Source organism: Mus pahari, chromosome 10 (assembly GCF_900095145.1).
Source record: "Mus pahari chromosome 10, PAHARI_EIJ_v1.1, whole genome shotgun sequence".
Taxonomy (NCBI): domain Eukaryota; kingdom Metazoa; phylum Chordata; class Mammalia; order Rodentia; family Muridae; genus Mus; species Mus pahari.
Window position 1 is genome coordinate 97,431,867 of NC_034599.1, and position 11,485 is coordinate 97,443,351.

The 11,485-nt window shown below is 39.0% G+C and overlaps 1 protein-coding gene across 4 annotated transcripts in view; it reads right to left on the bottom strand.

Annotated features, from left to right (window-relative positions):
• Dnajc13 (DnaJ heat shock protein family (Hsp40) member C13) overlaps positions 1 to 11,485 on the bottom strand; it is a 109,021-nt gene that overhangs the window by 54,131 nt on the left and 43,405 nt on the right. For 3 of the 4 annotated variants that reach the window (XR_003844659.1, XM_021207615.1, XM_029543628.1), the window contains 7 exons: positions 10,813 to 10,934; positions 9,494 to 9,569; positions 9,186 to 9,281; positions 8,156 to 8,299; positions 5,452 to 5,466; positions 4,872 to 4,954; positions 3,312 to 3,465 (listed from right to left, as the gene is read on the bottom strand). Coding sequence is in view for 3 of the 4 variants with exons in the window: in XM_021207615.1 (XP_021063274.1) it covers positions 3,312 to 3,465; positions 4,872 to 4,954; positions 5,452 to 5,466; positions 8,156 to 8,299; positions 9,186 to 9,281; positions 9,494 to 9,569; positions 10,813 to 10,934 (690 nt within the window). In the remaining variant the exon portion in view is untranslated. The remainder of the gene's footprint in view (positions 1 to 3,311; positions 3,466 to 4,871; positions 4,955 to 5,451; positions 5,467 to 8,155; positions 8,300 to 9,185; positions 9,282 to 9,493; positions 9,570 to 10,812; positions 10,935 to 11,485) is intronic. The other variant, XM_021207616.1, reaches the window with a different exon arrangement.

An 11,485-nucleotide genomic window follows, 5' to 3' on the forward strand; every position in this document is an offset into this window, starting at 1 on the left:
GGACCAGACTCTGGAAGAATACCAGGATCCTCACAACTTAGGCTGCTTATCACAAGGAAAGAATTATGGATAACTGTAAAAATTAATTCCCTGATGACATCAAAATTCTCTATACAAAGTCTAAAACAACTTTTTTAAAAAAAATGTACATTAGTATTTTATATCCACTTTCCTTTACTTCTGCAGATTCTGAATATTCAATGTACTCAATTTCTATTACTGAGCATCCATCTTGTGGTAGCACTACTCTGTACGCTGGGGATTTAGCAGTCGTGAAACAAAGTTCTGCTTAGGTTTAAGGCTGCTGCACAGGAGGAAACTTATGCCTGGTACAGTGGATCTAGCCAAAGATCTGCAGCTAGGCAGATCTGAGGCCTCAGACGTGAGCCTACTATGATTATTTTGCTAAATGAACACAGTACCAGACTGCCTTCTAAGTATGCAATTCCAGGAACTGGACGGGTAGCTCAGGGGTTAAAAACACACACTGTTCTTGCAGAGGACCTAGGTTCAGTTCCCAGCACCTACATCAGGCAATTTCTACTAACTCCAGTTCCAGGAGCCTCTTCTGGCTCCTGCAGGTACATGCACATGGTATACATAAACTCACATCAGCACACACATAAACACATAAAAATTTAAAATAAAAATAAATCTTAAGCATGGATCTGTGTCCCCACAGATTAATGCAGCTCCTAGTCCTCATTAGAGAGAATGTTATGTAGTATATGACAGTTAATATAGACTCACTACTAGTTAGACCTAAGTGGGACATCTCTATTACACTCTTCCCTCTTAGGGTCGGGACATTGAAGAGCGGGAAGCAGAGACCAGAGGAAACAGCGTCTTCTGGAAATGACAGGACCAGTGCACTTAAGAGTGCACCACAACGGTGGCTGCCTGGCTGTTAACGGTCCAGCACACGTCAGGGGAATCCTGTCCCTGGCTGAAGAGCTACTGAACGTTATGGCTGCTGGGAGAGGGAAAAATCAGGTTCTTTAGGGGCATGGCCCCTGGTAGGCTGCTCATGCTCCTACCAAGCATATATGGAGCAGCACTCATTGGACTTAGCCAGTTACATGCCTTTAATCCCTGCACTCAGGAGGCAGAGAGTCAGATCGTGAGTTTGAGGCCAGTCTGGTCTAAAGAGTGAGTTCCAGGACAGCCAGGACCAAAACTACAATTAGGGAATGAAGTTGTGAAGGGATGTGGAGATTCCTCTGGGAGTAACTGGTGGTCAAGTAGGGGACAAGTGGGATCCAAATATACTGTGTGCATGCATGAAGTTGGGGAGGAACACCTAAAAATATATCTTAAATATTTTTGAAACCTGAAATCCGTGTACATAATTTTTGGGTGCTAGTAAGTGCTCTAGGCCTGTGGATAGGAAAAGGAACGCACAGAACATAGGTGTAATACGAAGGGAACTCTGGAAGGTCTATCAGATGATGGCACTGAAGAAAAAACCCGAAGGAGATGAGAAAACAAATTAGGAGGCTTTCCAGGAAAAAAAGGTTTATTTTAGGTAGAGGCTAACATCAAGTAGGGAGATGTTGGGTTAAGAACATGTGGTGTTTCTGGGAAGTTAGTGTGAGTGGAACCAAGGGAGAAGCATGAGATAAGATCAAAGCAAAGCCACTCTGGTTTGAGGGATACACAGGGAAGTCATTTCAAGAACTCAGATTAATAGTATATGAGGTGACAAGTCACAGGCGCACTAAGGCCTAAGCAGAGAAATTAAACACTCCACTCACATCTGTGTTTTGCGGCAATATGGGAATTGAACCTAGGGCCGTACACATGCCAGGCCAGCACTTCAGAACAGAGCTCTATCTCCAGCACTCTGCCTAACTGGGAATCAGATGACCCTGTCACTGTGTACAAGTACAGGAGTACATGTAACAGAGCACAGGGGGCAAGGGTGAAGGCAGTGATGGTCATACAATAAGATTTGCTAAGACCAAAACACTACAAGACAAGTGGGAAGAACAATAGCATAACTCTGGGGAGAGAGCATTATATATCCAGCTTGTGCATGAACATATGCACGTAGCATAGGAAAGAAAGCTGAAGCAGGAGACAAAACTTAACAAGCTTTCAGAAAACACAACAACAACAACAAATAATCACGAGATGATGAATCAAGCAATGAATATAGATAGAGGCCCAAGAACTAATTCCCAGTGGTGCTGCCTAGTTTTATGTCAACTTAATACAAGCTGAAGTCATCTGAGAGGAGGGACCCTTAAGAAAATGTCTCCATAAATTGGGGTTGTAGGCAAGTCTCTAGGGCAAATTATCAATTAGTGATGGGGGGGAGAGGTCATCCCATCGCAGGTGGTCCCATTACTCGGCTGGTGGTCTTGGATTCTATAGGAAAGCAGGTTGAGCAAGCCAGTAAGCAGCATCCCTCCACGGTCTTTGCATCAGTTCCTTCCATGGTGGACTACAATGTAGAAGTGTAAGCAACATCACCCTTTGCTCCCCAATGTGCTTTTTGGTCATGGTGTTTCATTGTAGCAACTGGAACCCTAAGATACTAGGTCAGCTTGTGGCCACAGAGATGAGAAGACTTGAGAAAACTGAAAAGAATCTAAGGAGACTGCAAGTACCTTAAAATAAAGTATGCAAAAAATTTTCCAGGAGGAGATGAGTACATCTAATTATATACTTTAGAAGCTGGGTTAAAGATCAAAGGCAGCAGGATTATGTGTATGACCAATGGTTACATTGGTTTCAATTATATACAATCATGCATCACTTAGCAATGTGGATATGCTCTGAGAAGCGTGTTGTTGCTGGGTTATTCTACTTTTTTGCAACTAGCCCAGAGCATGCTTAATACCAAACACAGATGGCTCTGATGTTATGCTCCATGAATAAGCAAAACAACATGTAGCACATGACTACATGTCACGCATCATACTCATACATACACTTAAATACTCAGGTAAAATTATCTATCATGTATGTTCTCTGTTCTTCACATCAATTAGTTTAACAAAGCAACAACAAGAATCAAATCATAATCTGAAAATCTACATTCCAATAAAGAACAAATCTAAAGTCCCAGGTGTGGGGGAAACATGTCAAGATGACCTGCATGCACAAGTCAAAGTTATTCAAACGCACGCATGATCCTCAGGTGGATGTTGAATAACTTATTAAAAGGCATTTTAAAATTTTTTGGTCTCAAGCAAAGACTAAAATTTCCCAATATTTTCTGGTATATTACATGGGGAAGGATAACGATGTGGCTACATATATTGCTTTTCCTTTTCGGGTTATATGCTATGAAGATAAAGCTGTACCTCAAACTCATGGTGGTTCCAGGAGATGACACTGGCGCTGCCCAGCTCCCTATCAATGTTAAATGTCCGCATCTCAGACTCAAGGGCATCTTTCAGTTCTTCTCGTGTTTTAAAATTCCAAATAAGGTTCGATCTAGCATGGTCTTGACTAAACCTAAACATACATGAAATGAGGAAATCGTATGAAACAAGCATTTCTCAAAATCTACCAATAGCCTATACTGTATGTTATAATAAGTAAGGCAAGCACAAGACTATTAAACCTTGCCAAGAAAAAATAAAATATGTATTAAGCAAGCAAAATAAAATGTCATTGGTAGAACCTCATAATTAACACACTTTCACTATAAAATTCTTTTATTTTGGAAGTTTTCAATATAAATGGTGAAAAACTGAACTTTAAGGTATTAGATAAAGTTGTATGAAATTTAAACATGGATAGTTCAATTTCAGTTATCTGTAGCTAGCAAAAATTCAAACTAGAAAACAATACTGTCATATGTTCAATTTCAGGCTGTGCGGGATGAGAAACCTATGTGGCACTCACAGATGACCCAAAGGGCCTCTGCAGAACTGCTGGAAAAGCCATTATAGCCAATGTGGACAAAATCTAAGCTGGGGTGGACAGACTTCCTATCTGCTACTTATCAGTCAGCAGCCCCTTAGCAAGGGTCACTTCAGGGTTCCATGTTTTCAAGGGTTCCTGAGGAAGAAATCCAAAGCATATACTTAAAGATATCCTATGGCTTAAATGGTCTAAGATGCAAGGAGTGTGGCGTGTTTTCAAACCAAATACTTACCTTAACTGGTCAAGATAAAATGAACATGCCACCTTCCTGACCACCACTCTCAGTTACCCTGAGTGTGTTTCACAAAGCATGTGCGCGTCTCCCTGGATGTGCCTCTCTGGGTCAGTGTGGAAGGCTGCAGAGGCGAGTGTCTGAGGGCGGCATGGGTCATCTCTCACAATCTTCTTGGCTTTTATTCTCCTCTTCCTCCTCCTCCTCCTCCTCCTCCTCCTCCTCCTCCTTCTCTCTCTCTCTCTCTCTCTCTCTCTCTCTTTGTTGATTCTTTGTAAATTTTACACTATGCACCCCAATCCCACTTATCTCCCTGACTTTGTATCTGCCCTCTGCCTTTGCAACACCTCTCACAAAGAAAAAAAAAAAAGATGAAAAAAATACCTTGCTGCAGTATGTCAGTGTGTCGCACAGCACACCCTTCTGTACAAACATCTTCCATTCAAATGTTTGCTGCTTTGAGTCTAGTTTGAAGCTTCTATAGTCTACCTCTTTCAAGACTTCATTTCTAATATGGCTGAAGGTATTATACAGCTAATCCTATTCCATGGAGTGTCTTGTGCCATCATCTCCAAGCCTTACTAAAATTCTTAAGACAACTTAAGCAACTCAGATGACTGACTTAGCCTTCATTGTGTAAAAGCATGTCACTGGAACCAATCATGACAGAGTAAGTAACCTCAGTGTGAGACAATCCATCCTGGTTCTTCCAGTATCAGCATCAAGCTTACCAATGCTGGAAGAGAGGCCTCAAGTTTACCTGTAATAGAAGAGATCCCAGTTTGCTTCTATTTTTATTCTTTGTCTTCTCTTTCGAAGAACTACTGGCTTTTGATTTATATTCTGGAAAAGAAAACAAATATACTATATAGCAATCTTCACGGCCACCAAACAGGCTCAGCAGACCTGGCAGCAGTACATCAACCTAACGCGAGGAGCATAAAGTTCCTCAAACTGATAACAACAGTCCATAACATTAAGTACACCAAATCATTTGCTACCATTTGTTCTTCATAGATGCTCAAATATCATCATATAACCAAAAGTTACTGTTTCAACACCAAGGCTTGCGACCTTTACACTGATCGCCCGTAAAATTTACAAGTCAGAAACTGACTTGTTCCCAACATTTACATGCAATTAATAAAAATCCATGAAAAACATAACAAATGTAAAAAATTATGATATTACACTGCTCCCAAAGCCAAGAGGCACGGCCAACGTGGAAGAAAGCAGCATTACATCCAAGCAATGTAAAGTCGGGGGAAACACTAAAGCAAGTCAAGACAACACCACACGCCAGTTCAGCACACTTCACACATGTAAAGGGCTTAACTCACCATATGGTTTTTGTCCTGAATTTAATTGTAAAAAAGAAAAGAAAATTAAGATGAAAATATAAAAAGGAGACTATGAATCTAAATCTGGCAAGCTGTATCTATTATACAAACTCCACAAGAATGTCACGGATATAACTCATCTTTACTTTATAGCAGAGGAGCCATCTGTGTTTCCAAGCTTACAACTCCAATCTTAGGCAGCTGTAGAACTCAAAGCTCCCATAAAGCTCAGGGCCCTGATCCAGAGGAAGGTACATATATAAGATTTGCAACTGGAAGATGGAGATGATTTCCAACAATCCTTAAAGGTTGTCATGACCCTGGGGCACTTGCTCTAAGTGTAACCATACATATTTCAGACACGAAAACCCTAATGTTCAATGTAACAAGCCCTGAGCACTGAGTGGCTTCAGTTAACAACCTGAAAGTCTAATCTTCATAGTGTGGCAATTCAGATAAATCAAGAAAATAGACTCGATAGTATTGAAAGAATAAAATTAAGTGAAGATTAATCTGTAACAAAATTCTATGTGAAATACAATTTACTGGTTATATATGAAAATGTTTACAAATTTTAATTCCATACGCTATCATAAAAACTAACACAAATTGACTTAAGTACAAAATAATTCAAAGTTTAGTGTTTACAATAAGCCAATTCTTAAAAGGTCTCATTAGAAATCAGAAGCACTTCTCGCGGGCACGGTGGTGCTTGTCTGTAATTAAGACTCTCAGGAGGCTGAAGTGGGAGACTGGAGAACTAAAGAGTAAGTTCCAGGAAGGCCCCATCTTAAGAAGCAAAAAACAAACTAAAACAACAATAAACACTTTCATTAAATTCACTCCCTTTCATATAAATGTGGTAATAATTTAAAACGATAAAAATATAAAGTTCATACCAGTAAAGAATAATTCTCATAAAAATGTATGCATAGAATTAGAAGGTAAAACTCCTAGCTAAAAAAGAAAATTTCTAAACTGAACAAAAATTCACATGTACCAAAACAACAACAAAATATATTAGTCAACATTAACCAAAGGCTACTACTAATTCAACACACACATCAACAGCACTCAAAACTGGCCCCAGAAACATCCCACAAGGGAGACATAGATCTCTTTAGGATTAGCCAGTTAAATTAACAAAGGCACAAAACTACTCCATCACTGATATTGTTTGTTTCTATGTATGTGACAGCCACAAAGCTGAACCACTGTTTCTTCATCAAATATCATTATGCAGACCAAACAGTATGCATATTAAAAATAAAATAAATGAATAAAAATAATCAGTTCATCTTCCCAACTCAAATATTTTTGATCATGTGGTCAAAGTTTTAACTAGTCTGTGCAAACAATGCCAACAGATTAGTAAGATAAAACTGGTATTAAAAATGCAAATTTTCTCTCCTAAATCACTGTTGTAACAGATACCACTTTATAAGTAAGTAGCTTTATTATGTTCAATCTTATGTTATATAGACACTACATATAAAGACAGATACTAAAAACTTATTTGATTGTATGACAATATGGTAATTGTATTTAAAAAGTTGAAAAAAACTGTTACTTTAGAAATGGGTTTAACTACCTGAAGCCAGAAACTTGTAAATCTTAAAAACTAAAAAATAATCAAATCAACTGTATATGTATTTCTACTGCTCAAATGCTGTAGCAGAACTGTCATGAACAGGTCTACACAGGGCTTTAAGGATCTAGTTTAAACATTAAACAACTCTGTAAGACAGAGATGGGAAGTGATGCTATTCCAATTTTAGAGAAGAGGGAAAGTACATTTCTGAAAAAGCCATAATTAAGTAGGTGATGAGGCAAGGCTCAGATAATAGTTATCAAGTACAACCTTGATGTGCTCTGGCCTGAAAGCCTGTGGAGTGGCTCTTTACTCCACTGTACATCACTAAGTTAGCATTAACTTGCTATGCTCAATTCCTTAAATAACAGACTGATCCAAATTTCCGATCAACAGACATGTTTGTTCCCTTATATTTAGACAGACTGGAAATCCATTTGCAGGTGAAAACTAACTGATTTTCTTTGAATAATTAATAAAAAAGTCACCTCCATAAATAAAGACACTGTAGGTATTGTTAGAAAGACTCAAAGTCAGCACTTGGTTCATTAACCCTGCGCTATCCATGATACAATTGTGTAGGCACATGCCAGAAGAAGCTAAAACTCCACATCTGACTTTGGTTTACAAAATTTACAATACATTTAACTAAAAAATGTAAACAGTATCTCTAAAATGTATTTAGATCTAAATAATCAGGTAAAAACACTGTATTTTCATATGTGCAAAGCAAAATATGAAAACTGGAATATGTAGGAGAAAACTTAAGAGAGTAACTTTATATTATCTAACTAAAATCTTAATTATTAGTTACCCAAACAAGTAACTGAGGAAAATACAAATCTGAATTGGGTAAGGTTAATTTTTTTGAGGTTTGAGTATATTTTGTTTGAAATATCTGAATACATCTGAAATATCTGAATACCTGTAGCTGCAAAGAGTCTGACCTAAGACACATCCCCTTTTTACCTCTTTTTAAAAAGTAATCTTAGAGAAAATAATTTCACAGTTTTTCCTTTCCTCCCTCCAAAACCTCCTATGTACAGTCCCTTGTTTTCTTCCAAATACCCCCCCCCACATGCATACACACAGAGTCTCCTAGCACCCGCTTACCTCTTTCTGAGCAATGCCCATCCTATCCCTCCAGTGCATCAACACAAGATCAACCTTTTCTTTGGCAAACTTCTCAACTTCTTTGGCAGCTTTTCCAGCTAGTCTTTGCCACTCTGGAACTTTATTAAATTTTCCATATTGATCCTGTAATATTAAAATCATTACACAGCTACTTTCATATTTGTTTTAAAACTATATATAGCTGGATCACACAATTTCAAATAAGAAAATAAAAAAATTGGCATGCATGTTTAGTGAAAAATCAGAAGTGAAAACTTGTATAATGAATTAATTTCCTATACAAGAAACCTTAACCTCCCCACTCAAGTTGCACAATGATCTGTTTTGAAAAGATACAAGTGGGGTGAACACAAACTCAGGAGTAGGACTACAGAAGATAACATGAGAAATATCACATAGCATCACAAGAAACACATGTAATTTACTCAGGGATAAGATACTAATACCTGTCTGTCTGTCTATCTGTCTGTTTATCTACCATCTGTCTGTCTGTCCATATGTCTGTCTATCTAGAGACAGAGTCCCACTCTGTAGCCCTGGTTGTTCTGGAACTCACTCTGTAGACCAGGCTGGCCTTGAACTCATAGAGCTCTGCCTTGCTTCCCAAGTGCTGGAATTAAAGGTATGTACCATTAAACTGAGCTCAGGACATTAATAATTAACAGAGATACTGAAAGAAGAAAAGTTACACGTAGAATTTATTTAGCATTTATCCCTTTTACCAGTAGAGATCAATTCCATATTCTTTATAAAATACCACAGACACTGGAAATTTCTAAAGAAAGCCATCCTTGAATATATTATCAATAATGGATTAGAGAGAAACATATAATCGTCAATACAGTTAGACTGTGGTGACAGTGACACAACTCTGAGTGTATAAAAAGTTAATCAGCATCTTATGAGGCCTAACTGTCAGCGCTCAGGGCGGGTCTCTATTCAGGCTTAGTCTTCCAGAGAAGAGGGCAGCAGAGCAGCACCTCCGCCCAGGTCTGGAGAGCGTACTTACCATTGCTATTTTCACATTGTCTCTGACGTGCATGCGGTCTGCATCCTTCTCTGGAACTGGATCTGAACTGTCCAAGTACGCCAACAAGCCTGGTGGCTAACAACAAAATACAAAATCCATTTTCAAAAGAAAAGAAACTTCTTCCTTTAAAGCTGAATCTCAGAACTCTCAAACACTAGAGTTTGGCCACCGGGGCAACACTGTGTGGATGCCAGACAGTACACGCCTTCTCCATTAAGGTGTATATAACATCATTAAACTCTGTCTGATAGGCATAAAAAAGCCTTTCATTTTCTCAATAGACTCACCAAAATGCGTTTCAACAAGTTTGTGGCAGTTGTGTTATCAGCAGTCCAGAGTCCCACTAGATGTCTACTTAGCTGTCTGAAAAAAGCAGATGTTGAGAAAGGTTTCTGCTTTAGCTCAGCTACAACAGAAAGGAATTTTAAAAAACAAATTTCATAATCATAAGAAATATGTCTACATATAAATAATTCAGATATTAGAAACTGTCAAAAATGAATATATAATGAAGAGGAACTTTAGATACTCTTCCAAAATACTAAAGAATTTCCTCCAATTTAAAGTGCTTCCCTGATAGCTACTCTAATTTGTTTTAAAGCATTACTCTCTGTTATTACACTGGTGTACTGTCTGTGAGTGCTGGTATGTGTATGTGAGTGCATGTGTCAGAGGGTAGAGGGCTATCTGTGGAGTTGCTTTCACCTTTCATTCTATGGGTCCAGAAGACTGGGCTCAGCTTGGTATGCTTGCTGCCCACTGCCTTTTCCAGGTGAGCCATCTGACTGGTTTGAATTTAAAATGGCATGAACATGATATAGGTTTTTACCCATTTAAAGAAAGCAAAAAATAAAATGTGTGTATGAACACACACCAAATAATTTGACTCAATACAGTTAGTTTGTGTAACATATACTGACCGGTATGACCGACCAGTCCATGCATGAGTGGGTTATGCTAGTACTCATAAAGTGCAAACTGTAATTTCAGAGTCAGGTGTGCTCTGGGCAGCTGAGACAGTCATGGGTCAGGAAACAGAGAGTTAAAAGCCTGGAGTAAACAAGGCGATTTACATTTACTGTCACCTAAGTGACAGCTGGAAGAAAGGTGGTCGGTTCATCAGAGATTTGGAACAAGCCTACTTTAGGGTGGAACTATGTTTAAGGATATTTTCCTTCTCTCTCTCCTCTCCTCTCCCCTTTCCCCTCTCTTTCTTTCTAAAGTAGATTACCTAACTGACCAAAATTTAAAAATTTACTCTGTGAACGCTTTCCATGTGGGGCTGTATGATGTAAACAGTCACAGGAAATAAACAGCCTGGGCCTATGAGGAGGTTTTAGAAGTTTCTAAATAGACTTTCTTACATTCCCATCCCACGACTGTGAATCAAGACTCTGACAACAGAAAAAGGAACCCGATCCTCCCACCATAACCCTACCACAAATCATCATGAACAGGGATAACGGTCATTCTAGCATAAACCTTCATGGAACTGCATAGATCAAACAAAAATGAAACATTTATAAAATACCAATGCTCCTGCCTTATACAATGCTCAAATCTAATCTAAATAGAAAGTTAATGTACGAGGACTTCATCAACTTACCTATTTGTAAGCATGCGCTGATCTGAACTGATTGTAAACATCGCAGTGTGTAAGTGTCGAGGTAAGGCGCCCTCACTTAGGGCGAGCTCCTGCATCTTAGTAGCAATCTCTCTGTCACCTTCCTTTGGAAAAAACGGAAAGATGGTACCTAAAACAGCAATCTAGAACAAACTCTTTCAACTTTATTTTTTTTAAAGATTATTTATTTTATGTATATGAGTACAATGTCATGTCTTCAGATACACCAGAAGAGGGCATCAGATCCCATTACAGATGGTTGTGAGTCACCATGTGGTTGCTGGGAAATGAACTCGGGACTAACCACTGAGACATCTCTCCAGCACCGCACCCCCCCTCCCCCCGCCTTCTATTTTAAAATTAGATATTTTCTTTATTTACATTTCAAATGCTATCCCTAAAGTTCCCTATACCCTACCCCCGCCCTGCTCCCCTACCCACACACTCCTACTTCTTGGCCCTGGCATTCCCCTGTACTGGGGCATATAAAGTTTGCAAACCCAAGGGGCCTCTCTTCCCAATGATGGCTGAATAGGCCATCTTCTGCTACATATGCAGCTAGAGACACGAGCTCTAGTTCATATTGTTGTTCCGCCTATGGGTTGCAGACCCATTCAGCTCCTTGGGTACTTTCTCTAGCTCCTCCATTGGGGGC